The following is a 25244-nucleotide window of genomic DNA, read 5'->3' on the forward strand; positions in this document are numbered from 1 at the left end:
GGCAGCATGTGTTTTGACAAATGCTTGTAAGTCCAGAGGATGCTTGCCTAGGAGTGTTTGTCTAGTTAACACATATGCATGTTTTATTATATCACATCTTCTAAGTCTTAGGTGGACTGTCTGGCTTTCTGAAGCTGGTACAGTTGTAGCTTATGTCCCTTCCCTCCACCCGTGCTGCTGCCCTGAAGTCTTCATTTCTCTTCTTACTTTAATGAATTCTGCTACCTTGAACAAATCCTGGCCTTTTGTCATAGATTTTTTTTCTCTTCCTTTACAGACAAGCCCACAGTTTCCACAGAAATCTTTGAAAATAATGGAATCCTTGTTACAGATGTAAACTACTTCACTGAAAATATACAAAAGATAGCAGCTCCATTTAGGAGTAGCTATTGGTAAGAACTTTTTGTAAAATGGAGTTATTGCCAGCAGACAGCTGCCACTGAGGGGGGGAAAATGCTGATCAAAAACTGCTCTTTGATGAGATTAATCAGCCAGCTTTAACTTAGTCCAGTGATGTCACTGGTAGCCAGTCTGGGTTGACCTGGTAAACAGTATGATATATGACACATAGGCCTTTCCCCACTAATTGTCCCAGTTGTATTTCTTGCTCATTTTCTTACCATTTTTGTGTTCCTACAGGTAATTTTGGGAGTTGACTATACATGGAGTAGTACATCAACAAGAACTTTGTATTTCCCTGTGTCTAAAAAACTCCAAATTCATACATACAAACAACTGTCATTGTAAATTTTCAACGTAAACATAATGTGTTCAGAACTATTAATTGAGCTAAATATTAAAACTTGAGACCCTCACGTTTATGTGGCTAAAGCTAAGTCTATTTGAGAAATAGCTGTTTTTGCAAATGATCAGAGGCTTATGAACTGCATGTTTGAGAGGTTTTACCACATTGAAACACTACATAGATAAAAAAAATTTTGTAAATGACAAAATTTCTACACTTTTACACTTGGGTTTTTTTAATGCTGCACTACAAAAAAGTCAATTGAGAAAGAAATCCTTTATTTATGATATTAGAAATTTCTTAAATCTTTAAAATACAAACAAGGAAAAAACCATTTGTATACTTACAAAGGCTTTTATACCTAGTTTGGGGTTTTTTTTTGTTGTTTTGTGTTGTCTTTTTTTTTTTTTTAAATAAAGACACTGAAAATGCAGTCATTTGTAGTCTGTGTGCAATGTTTAGGCCATCACCAGGATACCTTTAAGAAAGAATTGTACACTCAAACCATGAAACAAACACAGGTAGCTTCTTGTCCAATATTTGGTGATAGAAGGGGTTGGGGACGAAGATCACCAATGAAATGACACCCATCCAAAATCTTAGTCCAGGACACAGACACCCAAGAGTGGTTTCCAGAGTTTGGCTTTATTGTGCAGTACAGAAATCATTTGGAGCCATTTTGGAACAAACATCATTGAAATTGAGGCTCTGTCAAATCAATACTGCATTGCAGCTTGGTCCGTTGGAGAAGCCATACCTGGGATAAAAGGTGCTTCTGTATTTTTACCTGCTTTACCTTAAGGTTCCCCTTTCCTTTTCTCAGCAATTGTTTGTAGGTCTGCAAGTTTGGCTAAAAGGTTATATACCCTCATAAACAAAACATGTGGCTCTCTTCTATTGGCCCTGCTGTGATACTTGACATAAAATAGAGAAAACATTGAACATCTTCAGAAACCAAAGGATACTCAATTTAGAGTCCCAATTTCAGGATGGCACAAATTGTATGGATCCAGCAAGGTCATACAATCGCAAAGGCTACACTGATTAAATGATACAAGTTCTCTATCAATATTTTTTCTTTAAGAACAAAATGCAGTCTGGTTAAACTGAACAGAACCAACCAATTCTGACTAGCCATTCCACGAAAACAAGTTAATACATGATATTAGAAAGTGAAGGAGCATTCACTGGTATAGCACTCTTCAATCTCCATTTTGATCATAAAAGCAGGGCTTACAATATTGATTTCATACAATATACATTATTTGCCAAATTTTAAGTTTGTCCTAATTATTACATAATATGTACTGCTGTTAGTCTTCTCCATAAATGTCATTCTTCTTGCGCTTCATTTCCTCAAAGTCAAACTCAGATCCTGTCATCCTCTTGTAGATATCTTTAATGTCATCACAGGTTGTCTCAAAGTGCGTGGTAGCATCATAGGCGCGGGAAATGAAGATCTGGAAGTAATAATTAGACTACTTAGGGATGGACATTGCTCAGTAAAGACTTGTAACATCCTTATTAGATCATCACACTCACCTGACTATCTGTTCCCAAATCTTTAGGTACAAAGAGGTCACTGATGCTGACAAATCTATATGGGGAAAAACAGATAAGTATCACAGCTTTGAATTATTATCCATACCAGAAGCACTCTATAAAGATCCACAGCATCCAATGGCGATCTTGTTCTCAGAATTACGTGACCATGCAACAGATACCAATATCCCGGTTTTGATTTTAGTGGCCATGAATAAGCACAATACTCACTTCTGTTCAATTGGTTCCAAGAGCTCCAAAGCCGGTCTGATTTCTTTCTCTGGTTCCTTGGTCTCCACAGTTGTACTTACAATGGCAATATACTTGCCCTGTGCTGCCACATTATGTGCAAAGGAGATCATGCAAACATAGATATCTAGAAGCAAATAACAACATACCTGACACTTGTAAACTTTGGACATCAGGACACTTAGGTATCACATGTTTTCTCTGGCTTGTAAATTAAAATTACTTGAAATTAAGGTTATAAGATCTCAATGTGTTATGTATGGAGATAAACTAAATCTTGGTAAATTACAAATATTAATGAAATTTCTCTTGACTACGGGTATGGTTTGGATATAAAGTGTCACTCAAAACAGGTCTCTATTAGTGGTACTCTGGAAAGATGACTGGATCATGAAAGTGTCACTATCACTGGCCCATTGGCACAGTGGCTCTCAACCTTCCTAATGCTGTGGAACCCCAACTATAAAATTATGTTTTGTTGCTACTTCATAGTGGTAATTTTGCCACTGTTATGAATTAAAGATTTATTTATTTATTATATGTAAGTACACTGTAGCTGTCTTCAGAAACTCCAGAAGAGGGCATCAGACTTCGTTACGGATGGTTGTGAGCCACCATGTGGTTGCTGGGATTTGAACTCGGGACCTTTGGAAGAGCAGTTGGCACTCTTAACCACTGAGCCATCTCACTAGCCCACTGTTATGAATTCTAATGTAAGTATCTAGTGGGCATATCTTTGAAGGGTATAATCTTGTGCCCAAGACCCTTTGTCTTTGCATTCCTAGTTTCCTTGAGGTAAGCAGCAGTTGTTGCCACATATTCATATTAACAGACCACAGACCAAAAACACGAGCCAAAATCTCCTTGGGGTGGTTTTCCCATAGAAATGCTCAACTAAAGCATTAAGAGACTCAGGATGTATGTGACTATGAACTGCTAAACTCTGCCCCAAGTATGGCTCACATCAAATATAAAAAAAAATCATAGTAACTGGGTGAGGTTGTCTACATAGGGGGCTCAAGGCCAGACAGTGGGACCCGGTTTCAAAAAAAAAAAAAATTTTTTAAGGGATTTCTCTACCACTGTAGAGCCTGCATTTGGGAAGGTTTTGAATAACTAAGAGGATTTATTTTGTTTTTCGTGACAGCATTTCTCTGTGTAGTCCTGGGAGAACTAGAACTTACTCTGTAGACCATGATGGCCTTCAGCTCAAAAAAATGTCCTGCCTCTGCTAAGTGCTGGAACACCATCCAGCACTAAGCTGACTTATTAAGTATTGATTTGCTCATTTATTTTTTACATATTTTTAATCAAGATAATGCATATAAAAGTTATATAGTGTATATATCTGATAATGATTAAATTTTCAAAAGCTTTCCCATGAGAAAGGATTTTAGATGGTAGTTTTGTACTAAATAAAGTCAAGGTTATTACAAGATAGAAATAGTTTAAAAGTGAGGATAAAACCTCACTTTCTTATATTTAAAGCTTATTTTTATATTAAAAACTTAAGCATTGGGGCTGGTGAAATGGTTCAGGGGGCAAGACTGCTCTTCCTAAGATCCTGAGTTCAAATTACAGCAATCACATGGTTGCTCACAACCACCCATCATGAGATCTGATGCCAGATTTAAAAAAAAAAAAAACTTAAGCATTTTACATAGGCCACAAAGACACAGGAGAAGTTTTAACATTTTTCTTAAGGTCAGATTATGACACTTAATTTCATAACAGCACCACAGAAGTTTGGTCCAGTTCTTCCTTCCAGCCCCATGCTCCCAGTTATAAGACTCAGACTCAAAATAAATTTACAAATACCTTGGCCATACAGGTAGGCTCTTCTCTTAACTAGATATAACAAGATATCCCATTCTAGCCTAAACTCTGCCACATAGCTGGTTACCTGTGCATGCATCCGTCTTATAAGATCTTCCCTGAACTAAGAAAGTTCACAAAATTCTACCCTCATCTGTCCTTCAAAACTCACCTGACTTGCGGTTGACTTGGTTCTGTGGAATGATGATCTGGCAGGAGTTAGCATCGTTGGTGTTCTTGATAGGGTGGCTAAGGATACAGATCACTCTGATTACCTGGCCCACTTTTTCAACCCGATCTTTTACATAGCTGGGATCACAGATGAGCTGTTTACAGCGAGCAATCTGTGACAAAACATTTAAAGGGTCATTGTAAAGATGTGGAAACATGGTAATATGTCCTAAATTCATGGAGAAAGTTAAGCTCTCTAAATCAACCCTGAAATGTATATAGAACCCTAAAGACTAAACTCAATAAAACAATCTTGAAAAAAGAACACAGATGGAGGACTCCCTTAAAGCCTACAGCAGTCAATACAGTGTGGTACCTGGTACCACAGAAGAGGAGCTAGAAATAAATGTGCATGCTTTCAAGTGATTTTTGACAAACCAGTTCTGGGACATGGCAAATTTTAAAAACTTGTAGTGCACACCTGTAATCTCAGCACTTAGAGGTAGAATCAGAATTTAGAGGGCAAACTGTTTATACTTTAGGTCAGCAAGGGCTACCTGCATGAGATCCAAAAACACAGAACAAAACCATTGCCCTTGTAAAACTATTATTAATACCCTAAAGAAAAAAACTAAAACTTACCCCAAAACATAAAGAACTAAAATTCCAAAATTTCTAAAGAGAGAAGATATAAGGTAAAAGCTTCATTTATTATGATTTGTGAATTTTTAGCACATCAAAGACACATTTGTGTATATCAATCAGTATGTATTAAATTTTTAATTCAGTTAAAAGAAAAGGAAACATGACAAAAAATATTTGTAAATAATATATGATAGGGAGTAATAGTCAACGTATTATCAAGAAGTGCTAAAATTCATAATTTTTTTTAAAAAAAGACCCGAGTAAAACAATGGACAGAGAGAGGCAGTGATGGCAATGCCTTTAATCCCAGCAATCAGGAGACAGAGTCAGGTACATCTCAGAGTTTGAAGCTAACCTGATCTACAAAGCAAGTTCCAAGACAGTTGGAGCTATACAGAGAAACCTGGCCTCAAACAAAAACAGGGTAAAGAATAGCTAAGTAACACATCACTAGAAGTAATGTGCAAATTAAAAACATAAGGCCCCTATTAAGATGGCTACTACCAAAACAGAACGTGATAGCAGGGTTTGCACACTCCTCATGAGAATGGAACATAATATGGTTGATGTCACAGCATGTCAATTTCTCAATAAATAAATAAACAAACAAAATTACTATTTAATTCAGCAGTTCAACCTCTTGAAATATAAACCAAAAGAACTGACAGCAAGTTTTGAAAATAGTTATTTGTATACCAGTGCTCACTGGAGTGTTACTCAAAATAACTATTTGGCTAAATAATTTATAATTTAATCAGTGTTTATATTTTTTTCTTTTAAAGCAGAATACTGGACTGAGCCTACATAGTATAAGGTCCTAGATTTTACCCCAAGCACCACCAAAACCAATCTCCAAACCAACAACTATATCTCTTCATAACTTAATAAGTTCATAATTATTGAACTACAGGTAAGCATTTAAACGAGCTTTGCCAATAATAAGTTTCCCTGGGCAGTTGCAAGGTAACAGAAGTAATTCAAATCCTGGCTCTCCTCTGACTTCAAGAGATTATTGTTAGACTGCCATATGTGTGCCAGCAGGAAGTATATGGTATAGCACTGTAAACAGATGATACCATCATTTTAAGACTTATGTATTACAGCCACTTCTGTTTTGTATCAAAACCCTGAAGCTTCCTAAAGACACCTGTGGGAAGAAGATATAAAAGGAAGAACAAAAAACTGTAGTTAAAAAAAAAAAGAACTTTAAACAATCAGACAGACCCAGAGAGCACACATGTGTATATCCAACATGTAATATCAATGTCCACACCACATTGTTTAGCAGACAACACATTTTTTCACAATAGTTACTTACCTCTCCTTCAGATTTTACACCAACCACTTTTCCATTTTGCACAATGATTTCTTCAATTGGTTTATTCAACATGTAGGTACCTCCATATATAGCACTTAACCTAAAAAAGTTTTTTTCATCAATTATATTCACAATTATAAGAACTGTTAAAAATCTCCCCCCCCCCCCCCCGCCTTTTTTTCCGTTTTTTCGAGACAGGGTTTCTCTGTATACCCCTGGCTGTCCTGGAACTCACTTTGTAGACCAGGCTGGCCTCGAACTCAGAAATCCACCTGTCTCTGCCTCCCAAGTGCTGGGATTAAAGGCGTGCACCACCACCGCCCAGCTAAAATCTCCCTTCCTAAATCTAGATGAATTATAGTATCTACTAATTAAAGGTAGTGGGCCATAAACAAACAGGATATGAAAGTATGAGACAGAATTGCTGGGAAGAAAGGGTTTGAGAGGTGGGAAGAAAGGAGATATTGGGAGGTAAATAAAGGCAAAAATGGGTGATAGACTGTAGATAAAAATGTAAGTATATCGGTATAAGAAGAGATCTGAAAAATCATGTTTACAAAATAGAGACTTAAATCACAGTTCTCAAAGAGGACTTAGATGTGCATACATATATTTCATACATAATGTGACATATTAATAGATATACACACGTACATATGTGCCATATCAAAGTAGAATGTGGTCTCTGTGGGAGAGGAGGACTGAAGGGGCAAGGAAAACCCTAGTCAGCAATATTATCTGTACACAGAACTCTCATAAAAACTTCATTCATAATAGCCCCAAACTGGAAATCTAGACATCCCAAGCAAGGAGTGTGGTATAACCATGTAATCTACACAATATCGTGACTCTCAATATAGGTGGGTCCTCAGCCCATGCACCAACCTAAAGCCACCTCATAAACACTGTTAAGCAAAAGGAAGCCACGGGAGGTGAATGAGCATACAATGTATTTTTCTATGTGGAGGGGACTAATTATGATTGATCTAAGGTAACTTTGTGGGGGAGGAAACCATGGTTTTTGTTTGTTTGTTTTGTTTTTTTGAGACAGGGTTTCTCTGTGTAGCTGTGGCTGTACTGGAACTCACTCTGCAGACCAGGCTGGCCTTGAACTCAGAAATCTGTCTGCCTCTGCCTCCCAATTGCTGGGATTAAAGATGTGCGCGCGCCCAGCTGGAAACCATTTTTGATGATACATGTCTATAAAGTCTATATACTTTTCAAACTATATTTCACTTAGCTGAAGTTTTGTGCATAAATTTATTTCATTTTAATAAGAATAAAAAATCTTAAAAATAGAAAACAAGCAAATAGCATTTCATTATTGAGAGACATTTTTTGCCTTCACCAGTCAGGATGAAATCTGAGGTCTTCAGGGCTAATGGGTAAAATAGGTACTCACCTTGCAAATCCTTGCGGCAATTCCCCAAGACCATAAAGCGGATACAGGTACGGGCTTTTACCGTATCTTGCCAAAGACTCACTGTAAAGTTTAATTCTATTAATGGTTTCACAACACGGCTGATCTAAGTAGCTGGGGAAAAAAGCAAATGAACATTAGAAAAGACTACTTCTTTCTTATTGATTTTAAACTCTTTTCCTGCAGTAATCTCAAAGGACTATCCCCTAATTAAAACAGTCTTAGACTCATTTGCAACTAGACCCTCTTTCCAAGGGCCAGACAATAAAGTACAAGTCCTAAGTTTCACACTTAACAGTCTCACAGTTCAAAGTTTAAAGAAAAATATAGATCTGAAAACCAAACATTCCTGACTGGAATCCTCGCACTTTTTTCTGCTGTCGATCCTCTCTAATAAATACCTAATATAATACTGGAACTGTAAAGTTGCCTAAAGCCACCTCCTAGCACTGCTAGCCAATAGCTCACAGCCTCTGCACAGCTAGGAGATGAGAGCCATTAGCCTACTTACTCATCTGTTCTGTACAGTGCAAGAGAATGGCCAGTAAAGTCTATAACATCTTGGCCCAAATCAAACTTCTTATACACATCTCTCATGGAGGTCTTCTTAGGATCAACACCCTCGAAAGTTCTAGGATCTTTTTCATCAAAATTGGCAACATAAACCAGGAACTTCCTGAAGCGGCGTTTCTCAAACAGTCCCATTAAGCCTGAAAAATATTTTTTTCAAAAAGCACATGGAATAAGACACTGAGAAAGTAAGACTGTGGGGGCATTTTAAAAACCAATGTCATGAACATGACAGAACCTGGACTCTAGTTGTACAACTCTCTAAACAGATCATTCATAGTACTCAATTGCACAGCAGAACCTCAGTAAATGGTACATTTTTTCAGAGTGGAATTCTGTATCTTTTTTTAAAAACTTTTAAAAAAAAAGATTTATGGCTGTGAGCCTTCTTCATGTGGTTGTTGGGAATTGAATTTTTAGGACCTCTCTCTACTTGCTCCGGTCAAGTCCAATCGCTCCAGTCAACTTCGCTTGCTCAAGTCCCTTGTCGCTTCGGCCCAAAGGTTTACATAAGTACATTGTAGCTGTCTTCAGACAAACCAGAAGAGGGCGTAAGATCTCATCACAGGTGGTTGTGAGCCACCATGTGGTTGCTGGGATTTGAACTCAGGACCTTTGGAAGAGCAGTCAGTGCTCTTAACTGCTGAGCCATCCTCTCTCCAGCCCAAATTCTGTATCTTATTAGGCACAAAATAACACTGAAAAAACTGCTCCAAAGGCATCTATACCAATGTTCTTCCTCTATGATGCTGATCTGTAACTTAGCCAGTTCCCAAAATTATGAATGTTGCTTTCTTTCTTCTGAATGCTACAACACACTTAGACCTCATGGGAAAAGACCAAGACACCAAGGAAGAATTAGCCACAACTTATTTAGTGACTGCACTGTATGTCACTTGTTAATGAAATCTTAAACAACTAGTACACTGCTCTACATAGGCTGGAGAGATGGCTCAGCAGTTAGGAGCACTTGCTGCTCTTGCACAAGATCCAGGTTCAGTTAACAACACTCACACGGCCACTCACAACCATTTGTAACCCCAGGCTGATGAGATCTAATGCCTCCTTCTGGCCTCCATGGGCACTAGGCACAAATGTGGTGCACACACATATATACAGGCAAATAATGAAGCAAAATTTTAAAAAAAATCTTTGATTTCAGCACTTGAATGTAAAGACAGGTGGATCTCTGTGAGTTTTCAGCCAACCTGATCTAGATCTAGGGCAGCCAGAGCCATATCCTAAAACCTTGTCTAAAAATAATGTGTATGATGTACACAGAGACTGAGAGAGACAGGGCAATATATGCAAACCCTAAGCTTTCTCTCTGAGTCAGTGTTCCTAATAACACACAGCTGGAAGATAAAGATAAGAAAACTCCTAGTTTTATATCCTTTCCCATCCTCCTCTAAACGGAACAGACATTAAAGTTAACTGGTGCATAATTGGTAAGTATTTATGACTAGATAAATGGATGTCTGTGATTCCTTTTCACCAGAAAAATCTCATCATTGTGTTAAATAAAATGAGAATTACTTACTAGATGCCAGGGCTTCTGCTTCAGTGGAAGGAACCTTGTAGATTTTCCCTCCCTTGTAGACAAAGCTTCCCTCAATCACTTTGAAGTCCATGTAGCGAGTGACCTCTGTGAAAAGCAGCATCTTCACCAACTGACCTTGAAAAGCCACATAATGCAAACGTCACTCAAACCTTACTACCTTTAAAAAGAAGCAAAGCTTGCCATGAAAGCCTCCCAACTTTGTCCTAACACGGTACAGCAGGTCTTACCAGAAACTTGCAAAGCCTCATTTTAGGTGGTGCAGCTAAAATACACACCTTACATACATGCTGAAGCTCAGTGCTACAACTTGTAGGCTAATGAATCTCATCGACTTGGCTGTGCAAAGACCATGAAATGTAAACTAGCAGTGAGAAGAGGTCTGCTTTAACAAGTGAATTCAGGCAATTTTGCCCTTCTGTCCTGTATCAGACACAGGCAATTCCAAATGTTTCAATTTTTAAATCAACCTATATTTATTAGAAAATATTGACATCAGATAGATGAAGAACGGGGGCTGGTGAGATGGCTCAGCAGGTAAGAGCACCCGACTGCTCTTCCAAAGGTCCTTAGTTCAAATCCCAGCAACCACATGGTGGCTCACAACCATCCGTAACAAGATCTGACTCCCTCTTCTGGTGTGTCTGAAGACAGCTACGGTGTACTTACATATAATTAATAAATAAATCTTAAGAAAAAAAAAAAAAGATAGATGAACTACATTTAGGAATATCACCTATCTGTAAGCTCCTATGCCAATTATCAAAAGCTTTTGAGACCAAAACCACTTTAATGCTTATCTGAAAGGATAATTACAACATCTTTTTTTAAGATAGGGCTGGAGACATGACTCAATGGAAGAGGCTATCATTTATGAGACACCATATTCAAACTCCAGAACTAAAAAAAAAAAAAAAAAATTTTAAGAAATAAGAGTTTGAAGCCTGGCGTGGTGGCGCATGCCTTTAATCCCAGCACTCGGGAGGCAGAGGCAGGTAGATTTCTGAGTTCGAAGCCAGCCTGGTCTACAAAGTGAGTTCCAGGACAGCCAGGGCTATAAACAGAAATCCTGTCTCGAAAAAAACAGAAAAACCTGTCTCAACTATACAGCTATACACCGCTAAGTGTGGCTCACTATTCAATACCATCTTAGGAAAAAAACCAAAGATACCACAGAACTTTTACAAGATATTTTACTATCCTAAAATACTGAGAATGTTAATGCGAAAAGTTAATCTCAAAAGCGTACAAACTAGAAAACATTTAAATGGCATGAAAGACTCAGTTTCACCGAGATTATCAGGTAAACATTAAGAAGGAAATCTTTTACAAATATTTACAATGTTACTGTATTAGAATTTTGGTCTGTACTGCACCATACCAGACTTGCACCAAGTGTGAAATGTCTATAATTTCCTGCTAAGTTTCTATATATTACAAAATCTTCAATTTTGGTAGGCACTGTGTCACGTCATGATTTTGTTTCTTTCCAGAGCTATAAATAATCCCCGCTTCCCTCCATTCTTAAATGGAGCATCTTACTAAACTACTTTTGACATAAGTACGCCCCGGGCATCAGACCCAGGGTAATAGTCTCTGCTTCCAAATCAGGTTCAGTACACTGTCATAAACTGCATTAGCATTTTTACCATTGGCCATAAGGAACTTGGGAATTAAGTCAACATTCCAGTCTCTTCCTCTTCCCATTGATGCTGGCGGTTGTCCTGGTAATTTAAACCTTTTGTATAACTAAAAGCAGAACAAAAATATCAATAATGTAACAAAATGTAATTTTCATCAAAAGTTATCAATGATTTTTAGATCCAGAGGTTGTGGTATAACACAACTCTAAGAGTTAAAGCACAAGGCAGTTTAGTTTGAGTCAGATAAAACGTTTATTTAGTCATAGAAGTCTTTTAGGTCTCAACGTATTATGTAATTAAACACAGTATTTAATTTATGAACTAATGCTAAGATTAATAAGCACTGCAGAAGTCTGTTTCCCACTTACTGTAGACTCATTTAAACTAATTCCCTCTAATTTTGCTTCTCTAGCTACACAAGTTGAAAAATAAATGTTACACATTTTAAAACTAGAAAAGATAAGTTAGAACTAATTCCTGTTAACTTGTAGTTCTGAGGTTTTACTGAAACACAACTGCTGTATAAAACTGCACACTGTGTTGAGTGTGAACATAAACACACACCAATGATTACATCACCAAAGAACACTATGCACACATTCACCTCCAATGAATGCCTCCCAGTATAATAGTGTATGACGTTATCAACAAGTTTTTTCAGATTCATAGTCTGAACTTCTCCAGATTAAAAAAACGATAAAAGGAAAGGTGGTGAGACTTGTAGCTTCAGAGAACAGAGAAGAAACACACATACAATGCTTAAACCTTTAGGGAATCCTGTTTTGTTTTAAAGATTTATTTACTTTATGTATATGAATACACTGTAGCTGACATCAACACACCAGACCCCATTACAGATGGTTGTGAGCCACCATGTGGTTGCTGGGAATTGAACTCAGGACCTCTGGAAGAGCAGCTGGTGCTCTTAACCGCTGAGCCATCTCTCCAGTCCCCCCAAACACTCCCCCTCCGTAATCCTGGTTTTAAAAACAAGTTTACTGAAGAGTGAAATACCACTCTGGATGGCTGGAGATAGAATACAGTATAAATAGTATAAATTTTCATAAATGTTTCATTATGATGTAGAAAACATCATCCTTAACAGATGGAAACTGAAACATTTAGGTCAAGTGCCACAATGTCTTTATTACTTTCAACTTTTCAAAATCACAATAAAGTAATGTCTCGTGGCACAGACCCATAATCCAGCACACTGGAAACAGGGAGATCTTGAGTTCAAGGCCAGCTAGGGCTACATAACAAAACCTTGTAAGTTAAAAAAATACAGAAATAAGTAACTAACAACAACAAACCCCACAAATCAAATCAACTGCTAGATTCAGACTGAAGGTTTTGCTACACTGGTAATAAAATACTTTCAACTCTTCTATATTCATAAAGGGAAGAAGAAACTATTTGATGTATGTATTAAATTAATCAGGGAATGATTTTTCTAGGAAAAGTGTACATTATTCTCACAAAAAAGTGTCACTCCCTATATATAAAAATGTTTACAAGCTCCAGATAAATTTAGAAACTCACTTAGGACTCATATATTCTATCCAAAAGGGGGAGGAAATTAAAGGGAAAAGAAAAAAGACACCGGAGCAAACAGGATTAAGCTTGGAATCCCAGCTCTGACTTAACAACAGTGATGAAGAATACAGGACAATAGGAGACTAAGGCAATAATCAGTCCAGGTATCAGCAATGGCATGTTCTGGCACACTGGGCACAACCCACCCCTGCTTCCTTGTCCTTACTTAACACTTTACAATCCCCAAACTAGAAGCTCCTAAAAAAAAAATCGGAGAGCCGTCAACTTATTAAACAGAATAAGCCAAAACTGCCAGGGGAGGTGTTCCACGCCTTTAATCCCAGCCATGACAGAAGTGAAGGCAGGTGGGGAGCTCTGTGAGCTTGAAGCCAGCATGGTCTGGTCTGTATAGAGTACAGGATAGCCAGGACTGGGTAGAAAGACATTCTGTCTCAAACCCTCCTCCTACCCCACAAAAAATATAGTACTAAGAAGCCAAAACCAAGACCAAGTCCAAAAGTGGACACTCACAAATCACCCAACATGTAAACATGTGTGGATCAGAGACTCACATCTTCCAGCGGTGTTATCGATGCACTTTCTCCTCCATAGTATGGATTCTGGTCCATATGAAGAACCTTCTTTCCATTCACTGACATTATCCCCGACAGGATACACTCCTAAAGGAAAACATGTATGGTTAAAGAAGGAAAGACATACATGTTTAAATGTCTCCTTTATAAAAGAGGTAATCTCACTAAGCATTCTCTTAGTAACTACAGCACTCATTCACCATGACAAAAGGCTTCTCCTGGACGCCAGGGAGCTCCAAGGTGAAAAATGAGATTCCCAACACCACAACCGCTTATTTACTGGGCAGGCAGAGCAAAGGCAGAGGCTTTCACCTGCATCCTGCTTCTCTTTTCTAAGCATTCACTAAGGCCTTTATGAGGCATTGAAATTTATCTTAACGGCATACTAGTAATACCCACCTTTTTTACACTGCATTAACAAAATCCAGCTCAAGGAAAATCTTTAGTGTTGAACAAAAAAAACTGTTACATGATTTACCATCTTTATTTGAAAGAACTGATAAACAGACTATTTGCCTTTGGTAAATTCTTTAAGAAATGAACCTCTTAAAAATGAACAGGTTAGGTGTGAGAAATGAGGAAACCCAGAGTGAGTCCTGAGTGGGTGTGTATTGTTGACAGACATGACCCTGCTAATGGGACTTCCCTCTCAGATACTCAGGGAAATAGCAAAGCCTTCTCTCCTTGTCTAAGTGTGTAATGCTGACTGTGCAGATAATGTCCACCATACCTTCCAGCACCACCACCTACTATTCCCCATAAAGGCTGCTCCTACCGAGCTTTCCTAACCCTGTCTCCTTGGTCTGGCAATAACCGTAAATGCTGCATCCTTGTTTATCTGAATAACAACCAGGTCCCCTTGTTCACATGTACGCAATGACCATCTCTATTCAACTCTATACAAAACACACACTGAGCTCCAGGTTGCTGAAGCCTCTCTAGCAGAAAGCCCCGGCCACCCTATCTGTGTGACTGTCTTTTCTTCATTCCTTCACCAACTACCTGACTCAGATCTACCCCTGGAACCCAGCAAGGATGCAGCAGTTGAGTGCTGGACAGATGGGCAGGTTAAAAACACTAGCTGCCCTTCCAGAAAACCTGGATTGTTTCCCAACACCCACAAGGCAGCTCCCAACAGGCTGTAACTTTAGTTCCAAGAGCTATGATTACCTTTTTCTAGCCTCCATGGGCACCAGGCCAGTACAGGGTGCACAACATACACTGAGGGAAAAGATGATGAACATAAAACAATAATAATAAAACCCCATCATTTATTACTAATAAAATGCAACTCATGAATGCAAAACAATGTTGGAAAGCTCATCTACCATCTAGGACCCAATACCTACAGGGACTTTTAAAGTGTTATTAGTCCGCCTGACTGCTGCAGCATATTTGATCACACTATGAACCCCAGGATTGTGTTATTTATTGAAAAAGAGGTTTTCCTGTTGTGGTCTGGCTCAGTCTCAGAATAAACCTTTTAATCCCTCTGGCTGGGATAGACACGCTCTTAGTACACACCTTTAACCTCAAACAAAGAAGGTAAGTGTTAGTTTGTAGAAGGAAGTTTGAAATGTTTGAAAGTGAGGTCTAACTGAGTAGCAGACAAAGTGATAAATCAGAGAAAAATCTGACCAAATAGAATACAATAATTCTCACAAGAGAGAGGAAAGGAAACCTGCTTAAGAGAACAGTGCAGAAAAAGAGAGAAAAAAGAAAGAGGCAGTTTTACCAGGACAGGTGTTCAGAGACAGATTACAGAGTGAGAACAAGCTAGACACAGGTGAAGACAGAGCAAGCTAGAGAATGGAAGCAGTCAAAAGATTAGAACAGATTGCTAGACTTAGTTTAAGGCCAAGAAGAGCAATAGTTGAGAAAGAGCCTGTTTGAATCAATCAGATGGAGAGAACTCGGAAGGGGGGTTCCTGTTTTGAACCAGTCAGGGAGAGTTTAGAAAGAACAAGAAGAGGTGAGCTTACTCACTAGTTAAATCTCAGAGGCTGAAAACATTCTAGGCCTAGAATAGATTGCATGGAGGCTAGAAGCTTCCAGGGCTAGGCCTAGGTTAGCAGACTGGAGTAGTAAGGCTTCAAGACAAAGACAATGACTACAGTAGAGTATAAGTTACATTTATGTTAAGACTGAGTCTTCCTACTGCCAGGCTGGCACACATACCTGAAGTGTTGCCATGTTCCAACACACCTTACTACAAGACTAGACTTTTCATATCATTAAGTGAAACATACCAACATCCAGAGATCTGGATTATTTAGAGTAAACTAGGACTTCCTAAGTGTAACTAGGGGTAGACCTAAGCTGAAAGCGGCAGTCTTGTCGCTTGGAATGATGGTGCGGGCCATTTAGGATGGAAGGAGAAATAGCCTTCCAGCACAGGTATTCATTCTTTTCTCTGGGTCAGTATGTGGGCTGCTCTGCCTCATTACAGCCTCCCAGCCATTATGGCTGAAAACCCTGGAAGTAAGAGCTAAAATAAATTACCCCTTGTGCTGTCCGTCACCTGCTTTGAAGTCTAACACAAGTGAGACAACTTGGTTCACATTCCTTCCAAGAAGAACCTGTGATAGAGCCCCAGGCCCACATGAAAAAGTCAAGCAGGGTGGCAGGCCTGTAATCCCTGTGCTGGCGTGTCAGATCAGGCAGACCCCTGGGCCTCCATGGTTACCCAGACTAATTTACTCAGTGAATTTGAGGCCAGTGAGAAACCTACCTCAAAACTGGTGGACAGTGCTTAAGGGCTGACAGTGTATTTGTCCTAGGTCTTCCTCTCACATACCCCAAAATAAGATCTTTTTTGTTGTTGTTGTTGTTGTTGCTCTGCCTTCTGACCCAGTGTCTTACTGTGTATCCCCAGCTGTCCTGAACTCAGTATCAAAACAGGCTGCACTGGATCAGAGATCCGCCTCCATCTGCTTCATAAGTGCTAGAGTCAAAGGTATATACAACTTGTTTGAAGTCACACAAGGAATCATTTATTTGTTCTTGTTACAGAACAGGGCCTCTTGGGTACATGGCCAATCTAGCAGGCACACTTGCTTTGCAAATAATTTTACAGGGGTATCACAATGTTTGTTTGTTTGTAGACTGTCTGTGGCTATTTTCCCAGTGACACAACAGTTGTGACAGAGCCCACATGACCTTCAAAACCTAAAATATTATGTCTTATCTGAAATCCTATCTAAACCTGCAAACAGAGGATCTCAAGGTTTGGTTCCTGTTTTGTCATAATCTGCTGTCTTGTTAAGAAACGCACTCTAAGCAGGCTCTGGAAACTCGAGTTGAACCCACAGCTCCCAAAGGTTTAATAAAACAAAACTGAGATCCATCTCTTGGGCTGCTTGGGAAGGGAAGGGGATGAAAACCTGCATTTCTAACAAGTTCCTAGGGGATAGTTGAAGAAGCTGGTCCTGGACTGATTTCCAAAGAGCAGCTATCAGAGTAGCATTTCTCAAGTGACAGTCACCTGGGGCTCATGTGAAAATGTACATTGTGATTCCTGTGTCTGACTGATGGAAAAAGTTTTTGTGTTTCAGGTAAGTTCTCAGGTGCTGCAGAAGCAGCTAGTGTAGGGACCTGCACTTCTGATAACAAAGCAACAGAGGAATCCACTGAATGAATACACCATGGGTACATGACAAATTTTAAGTAGCCACTCCCCTCCTGGTGGGCACTGACTGCCAGTGCTTTACTAGTTAAAAATACTGTTCTGTGGCCACTTTGAGCACACCGTTTGTTATGTCGGCATCATAGAAAGCAACTATGCCCACTGGCTTTCCACTAGAACTGCAAACTCACAGCTTTGACAGTATATAAATCCCTATTTCAGGCCCATTAGTCACTCTGACTAGGGTGTGGTTTCCTCGCCAATCCTGATTAAATGAGGTTGAGAACACTTTATGACTGGGTAATGATTGGCAGAACCGGCTAGGATTTAACCACACTTCTAGCCTTTCTCCCCTTATTTGAATTTTTTAAATATGTCATCTATAATTACACATACTATTATGCGTGTCTGTGTACATGTGCCCAGAAGACCCCTGTAGCTGAAGAGGCAGGTCACTGTAAGCCACCTGGAGACTAGGAAGCCTTCTGGGTGAGCTACTGGTTCCACTGACTTATTTTTTAAACACATTTTAAAATTTATTTTTGTTTTCCTTTTTTAACTTTATGTGCAGGAGGGTTTGGCCAGCCTGTACATATGTGCATTCCTGGACCTGGGGTTATATCAGATGGTTGTGAGCCACAATGTGGGTGCGGGGACTAAAACCTGGGTCCTCAGCAGGAGTAACAAGCGTTCAGAACTGCTGACCCACCTCTCAAGCTCTTACTCATTTTCTTAAATTGAATTTTGTCTTTTCTGTACCACCTTATAAAAAAGGTCTTTATATATTTTAGGAATGTAAAGTCCTTTATATGTACTGCAAAACATTTTCCATCCTGTGTCTACCTATTCACTCTCTTAATGTCATACTGACAAACAGAATTGAAAGTATTTTACAAATACAATAATCAGCCCTAATATCACTTAAGAACAATTCCTTTGTCTCTGTTTCTCTTTTCCTTTTTTCAAGGCAGGATCCCACTGTGTAGCCCTAGCTGTCCTAGATCTCATCATGTAGACCAGGCTGGCCTCGAACTCAGAGGTCTGCCTCCCTCTGCCTCCCAGCACTGGAAGTACATGTGTAGGCCACTTCACCCAGATCCCTGGCTTCTTTTAGTGCCATATTAAAATATATTGCTCAACGCATATATGAAAGTGGAATAACAGGCTCTTGCATTTAAAGAGTATGACCAAAAAGTCACATTCTCGTAAAATAAAAGCAAGACTTCAGGGCTCAATTTCTAAAACAAAAATCACAGCAAACTTTGCTGAATATCATCTACACCTAACTCTTACAAATATGCATGACCATAGCCCTAAAACATGAAGGTTAAAAACCAAAATTAGGGGGCCTAATAATTTAAAGACTCGTCAAACAGCTGACAGTAACTGCCTTCAAAGGAATCATTTAGAACAAATACCGCCTTGGATCTCAGTTGTTTTATTAAACCTTTGGGAGCTGTGGGTTCCAGAGCCTGCTTAGAGTGCGTTTCTTAACAAGACAGCAGATTATGACAAAACAGGAACCAAACCTTGAGATCCTCTGTTTGCAGGTTTAGACAGGATTTCATTTTTTTTAATGTGGGATCTGGAGGTCCTCATCTCTCTACAAGCAGCATACTGATAGGATTTTCCTAGTCCTGCACTTTTTGTATTGACACTTTGATATGTGCACACATGGATGCCACGGGGCAAATGTGTAAGTCAGAGAAAAACTTGAAAGTAGAAAACTGATCTCATAACCCATGGATCCCAGTGATCAAATTCAAGTCGTACGGCTCGGAACCAAGCACCTTTCCCCACTAAGCCATCTATTCTACTAGCTCCTACATCCTTTTTATAAATCCCATCTTACAGTGTTCTCTTTGATTAGAAAAGCATTCCCCCTGCTCACAAAGTTTACCAATACTTGTTTTATTAGTTTGTTTTGAGATGAGGTTTCTCTATGTAGCCTTGGCTATCTTGGAACTCAATATGTAGACCAGGCTGGCCTTGAATTCAGAGTTCCTGAGTGCTGGGACTGAGTATACCATCACAACAGGCTTACCAAAACTTTTTAAAGCCAGTTAACCCCCTTTTATGAAGTTTCTGGGGATTCTATGTGAACTCCTCATCTTCCCTTTTCTTTTTTCAGACAGAGTCTCACTATGCAGCCTACGCTGGCTACAAACACCAACCTCCTGCCTCTGGCTCCTCGGTACTGAGAGTATATGCATATACCCCTCGGTGTCTACATTTACTCTTATTCTAATTACTCTTCCACAGAGTAACTTGGGTGTCTGGATTCATTTGCAGCATTCTAAATTAAACATCTTTAGGAGAGGAATACTCAACTTTTTTTCTTTTTTTAAAAAAACGAATTTGAAAGCCTTGGTCCTGTGAGCACTACTGCAAGGAATACAAAGTCCTTTGTCCACACCTCTCCAACCTATCGCAGAGGTTTTCAAGACACTCCTATTACTTACCGCATCTGTATAATACAGGAAGCTTTTAAGTTTACCTTTTCATTTACCATAACAGGCTGCAACAGTCACAGATAGTTTAAATAACTGAAATAGGACAAATAATTACTTCAATTTGAGTCTTCAATCAGGAGACTCTCCTGAAGAAGGAGGAGATAATAGCAGCTCCTCCCGTGAGTGGGTGAATGTTTGAAAACATTAACCCACATTAATCCAGAGTAGCCTTTCAAATCAGATGCCACTTGAAATGAGACAAAAAGTAACACAGCTGAATCAAATACCCAACTTTACCCGTATGTATGTACGCTTAAAAAGCAGATGTGAACCTCCAGTCCTTGGAACATTTACATCTTCTAAGGCGGACACAAGCTGCTTCCCTGATCTAAAATGCCTGAAACAGGTGTTTTAAATGTCTGGGTTTTTTTTTCCATTTTAGAAAAATTTGATACATATGGGGTTTCTGCTGTTGTTTTTAATTTTTTAGACAAGGTCACACTATGTAGCCTTGGTTGGCCTGGAACTCTGTAGGTAGACAGACCAAGCTGGTCTCAAATTCTGTCTGATTCAACCTCGTGAGCCACCCACATGCTAGGATTAAATTAAGTGTCACCAAACCATTGCAAAGTTACTTGGGAATAAGATCCAAGCCTAAACATAAATTTTCCTCAGGCTAGCCTGAAATTCCCTTAATACAGCATTTAGTGAGCCTGGACCTTGTCCACCACCCAGCAACACAATGTCCAGGGTGGGATTCCCATGTGTGGTTCTATACTGGAGCTTCAAAAAGATTCATCTGCAGCACTCTAAATTAAACATCTTTACACTAGGAACACTGAACTTTAAAAAGAAAAAAAAGAAAAGAATTTGAATTCCTTGGTCCTATGACCACTACCACAAGGAATACAAAGTCCTGTGTCTATACCTCTTGAAGCTATGGCAGAGGTTTTCAAGACCAAATCTAAGTGTGAGCAAATTTAAATTACAGTTTAGGATTCTCAAATCAAGCACAAAAATCTAGTATTTGATAAGTATGTTTTAATAAAGAGAAATACTAGGGAGCATATTCTGGGATGTAAAATAATCTTTAAACATATTATGCTGAGAATGAGTTCTTTATATGTCATAGTGCATGTTTCTGCTCAAATGTGTAGGCTTACTGTGTAGAAAAAAAAAAAAACAAGAACAAAGCCTTGGGAAACACAACCGGCTGTAGAGCCAGCTCTTTTCAAATAAAGTAATTCTAGCACAACTCAGCGATTTATTACCAAGCCCATATGAGTTGTGTGCCAATTATGTGGTAAAAGTCTGCTTACACATGCTCAAAGCATAGAAATGCAGAAGTTGCCAGCCAACCAACAAAGAAGGGATAGGAAGCAAAAATGAGACTGAATAATTCAGAAGGCAAAGCAGCCTGAGCCTAGTTAAAGGGGCTGAAGGCCCCACAAAGCTCACTGGGACTTAATGCATTCGTATGTCACAGCACAAAAATTAGTCACCACAAAACACTAGTTACCAAGACAGTCACTCTCCTTGCTCTCGTGTCAGTAGAAAGGCTTGTCTACAAACTATAGGTTTGAAGGGGGGAGCACTACTACTTTTTCTTTCTTTGTCCAGACAGGGCTCCTTTGTGTAGCCCTGGCTGTCCTGAAGTTGTCAACCAGACTGGCATCCAACTCAGAGGTCCATCTGTGTCTGTGCCCACCCCTCTTCCCCAAGTGCTGGGATTAAATGTGTGCACCATGACCTCATAGCCTTTAAAGTGTTAAGTCTCAATGTTAGATAATTACACAGAATCTGCCATTTCTCATAGAAAATTAAAGGTCTTCTTTACTAAAGTTACTTTCAATGCCTGAGGATTAATGTGAATTTAACTGATAGACAAGAATGCCAACACCAAGCAACACTAAAGTAACAAGTTTCCTTCACTCAAAGTCCTTGACACACCAATAATATACATTTGGTATATACCCTTTTTCTAGGTTCTGAAATCTCCAGCACTAAATGTCTACAAGCCAAACATTAATGCCATGTACATTCTGATATTCAAAGCTACATCTAATTTGTGGCTTTTAGCTTTGACTCTTCAAGTTAACTTTGTCTCTCCAAGATTTAACCTAATTCAAGATTTCACCCAAGTTCTACTAATGTCATTTCTTATTGTCAACATCATTCTGCTATTACTGTGTCTATTAATGATGGTCCTATGATGATCACAAGCTACACTGATACAATTCTAAAACATTTACCAGTATAGATCTAGGAAGGCTCAGTGAGAAACAAGGTTAGCATAGCTGTAAGACAGCAGAAACTTCTAAATTCTAGTTACTTATGTATCCACTACCCATTAAGAAATTCACAATTCAAGTGAAAATTTAAATAAAGGGTGTTACTTTGTTAAACAGACTGTGCTATCTTTGATACAAAATGATGCTTCTAAACTAGGCCTGTGGAAGCCTGCAGGAAACCTCTGCGCTCACTTAGCTACACTCAACCCACCCCATTAATGGGCAAATGTGAAGTATTAGCAATGACAATACAAAAGAGAAATAATTGGCTCTCACAATATGCTGGCAACCTCAGGGCCCACTAACAGGCCACCACCACAAACTACTTACTATGCCCAGAACCCCCAATTAGGCAGTAAAAAAAGGTCAACCTGCAGAGAGCCCTGGGTAGTGATTAATTTAGCAATTTAAGTCTCCCCAACTGAGGGGGGTGGGATTCCAATGGCTGGGTGTGACAGTATGTGCCTTTTAATCCAAGCACTGACCGACCACTGGGAAGGCTAGAAGGTAGAAATATCTCTTTTAAATTCAGGGTCAGCCTGATATATATAGGGAGTTCCAGTATAGCTAGGCTACACAGAAAGATCTTGCCTCAAAAAAATAAAAGAAGAAATTCAATCATTCATTCAAAGTAAGTAGATGGCCTTGTAGGTGAGCAATGATGTCTATCTCCAGTCTACTCTCTGGGCAGTCACATGTTTACTGAGCCTTGAGCAGAACATCTTGGCCTTGCCTTTCATCCCAACACCCAGAAGGCAGGGATAGGCAGAGCTCTGCATTCCTGGTCAATCAGAGCTACATGGTGAGAACTTGTCAGAATACAATAATCTCTTCTAGCAATCATTCATCACTGCAAAGAGAAAAATAAGCTTTTCCTAAAAGTATTAAAGAAAAAAAAGTAGAGCCGGGCGTGGTGGCGCACGCCTTTAATCCCAGCACTCCGGAGGCAGAGGCAGGCAGATTTCTGAGTTCGAGGCCAGCCTGGTTTACAAAGTGAGTTCCAGGACAGCCAGGGCTATATAGAGAAACCCTGTCTCGAAAAACCAAAAAGAAAAAAGAAAAAGAAATGCCAATGCATTTCAACAAAGTCGAAAGCTGTGGGGCTCTTATTAAATGACTTGGACATTTGATGGATAGACATATGGGATCCATACATCAATGTTCCTGATGAAGTAATTTACCCATAATTTCACATTCAATCCCCCACCCCACACACACCGCAACTGATAGTCAAAATGGTCGGTTCTCTTCCCAACTCCTTTTTGCAAATGATCAGCCCTTTTGTCACAGCGGGGGGTGGGGGTGGGGGGGGAGGGGGGAAAGCACAAAGTATAAAAACCTGTCTATATTTTTTTTCATATTTAAGCAGTTAGATACTAACGAAAACGTACTGGAGCACTAGGTACCGCCTTACATTTACATACCAGTACATTCACACTGCGCATTTATTTTCTAACCTCCCTGAAGTGTAAGAAGTACAGAGAACTTAGCCTCCCCCTCCTCAAGAAACTGTGGCGGCACGCAATAAACCAAACCAGAGGGAAGCATGGCAAGGGCCGGACGTGAAAAGTATTTAACAGACAAGTTTTGGGGAAATTCATTTCCCATTCCAAGCGAGAGGATGAGAGGGCAGTGAAGCAATTAGAAAAAGGGATTTTTTTTTTTTTAAAGAAACTCGTTTCATGATTTTCTCTAGAAACTTAAGTTGGCCAAACTCTACGACAAATTATCGATCAGCGATCATTTTTCTGTTTGGCTTTCTGCGCCCAGAGACTAGCTGAGTAAGCTGCTGCGGCTGCTACTCGCCACATACATAGGAACTGCAGGCGCCAGCAGCGACTCCCTCCCGCTCGGTCCAGGGCTTGCCTGCTTCCAAGCGGGAGAGGTCATTCACCCAAAGGGGAAGTGCAAGGCGCACAAGCTGTTTTCCCGGTCCTCTTCCTTCCTGCAGGAGGACGAGGCTGTCTCTCTCCGGCTGCTGGGCGGTTCTGCCCTCAACTTCCCAATGGGCAGGCTTCCCACGGACACGTCTCGGCTTCCACATCCTGGTTTTTCCTAACACACTACCGACGCCTTCAAATCACTGCATCCCAACAAGCCACGACCTCCCTACCCTAGACTCAACACGGGCGAGTGGGGACGGTCCCCAAGGGGGCGCAGACACCGGCAGTTCGGGCGCGGGCGGGGCTCGTGCACACCGATCGGACCCGCCTTCGCCCCCGGGCCGGGCAGAGGCCGGCCGGACGCTCTCCCCGCCGTCCGCCGCAGCAGCTCACCGTCAGGCCGGTGCCCAGCACGATCACGTCGTATTCCTCATTCATGGCGGGGAAAGGAGCGCACGCGGGGGCTCGGAGGCCGCCGTAGAGAAGGGAGAGAGAAGTCCGGCCGCTCTGGGCCCCGGGGATGGGGGGAAAAGGGAAAAAGCGAGGAGAGGAAAAACGGAGCTGAGGAGGAGGCGAGGCCGGCCGCCACCTCAACGGGAAGAGAAGAGCAGGGAGGGGAGGGAGGGGAGGCGGGGAGAGGAGAGCGAGCTCCGGCGCCGGGGCGGGGCGTGCGAGAGGCCGCCGGCGCCGTCAGTCAAGGGAGACCTGCTCTCTTATTGGTGAATTTCCTGCTTAACCCCACCTCTTCCCCCCCCCCCGTTTCCCCTCTCGCGAGAGAAGGGCGGACTGCTGCCATCTTGGCTTCCGGTTTTGCGCTTTTTTTTTTTTTTTTTTTTTTTTTTTTTTTTTTCCCTTTTAATTTCACCCGTCTTGTGCTCCAGTGGTTTGGGCGGCGACACGCGAAGCTGAGAGTCTAGTTGAATAGGAGGAACAGGGCGGAAACTGCGGCTGGGCTACCACGTGCCTGACTCTCGCGCCTTGGTGTGAGATGGAGCTCGGTTTAGTCTTCAGGCCACGGAGCCCGAGCTCCGCCCTTGGGACTTTGAGTGGTGTATGTGCATTGCCCGGGGCGAGCGGGGCCAAGTTGTGAGGACGCCAGCCTCTCGGAAGGTTGGCAGCCTCATTGCCTCTGCAGCTTGGCTCCTGCCCCTACCCCTGCCGGCGGGGCTGGGAAGAGCTCAGGATTC

General features: G+C 40.5%; 2 protein-coding genes across 10 annotated transcripts in view; one reads left to right on the forward strand and one right to left on the reverse strand.

Annotated features, from left to right (window-relative positions):
• Tasor2 (transcription activation suppressor family member 2) overlaps positions 1-1772 on the forward strand; it is a 43893-nt gene extending 42121 nt beyond the window's left edge. For 7 of the 9 annotated variants that reach the window (XM_021180237.2, XM_029468633.2, XM_021180243.2 and 4 more), the window contains 2 exons: positions 278-392; positions 640-1772. In XM_021180237.2, the coding sequence (XP_021035896.1) occupies positions 278-392; positions 640-643 (119 nt within the window). In that variant the 3' untranslated portion in view covers positions 644-1772. Of the gene's footprint in view, positions 1-277 lie in introns of all 9 variants that reach the window. The other 2 variants (XM_021180236.3, XM_029468634.2) reach the window with 1 other exon arrangement.
• Gdi2 (GDP dissociation inhibitor 2) lies at positions 1372-24701 on the reverse strand. Its single transcript, XM_021180244.3, has 11 exons — positions 24451-24701; positions 13785-13892; positions 11683-11782; positions 10016-10150; positions 8417-8615; positions 7888-8019; positions 6486-6585; positions 4524-4695; positions 2519-2663; positions 2288-2342; positions 1372-2205 (listed from the first exon to the last, which is right to left on the reverse strand). Exons 1-11 carry the CDS (start codon positions 24493-24495, stop codon positions 2059-2061), a joined length of 1338 nt encoding a protein of 445 aa, XP_021035903.1. The 5' UTR covers positions 24496-24701; the 3' UTR covers positions 1372-2058.
• Between the last annotated feature and the right edge of the window lie 543 nt (positions 24702-25244).

This window comes from Mus caroli, unplaced genomic scaffold, assembly GCF_978045245.1.
Source record: "Mus caroli unplaced genomic scaffold, Mus_caroli_1 scaffold_15, whole genome shotgun sequence".
In the NCBI taxonomy this organism is placed as follows: Eukaryota; Metazoa; Chordata; class Mammalia; order Rodentia; family Muridae; genus Mus; species Mus caroli.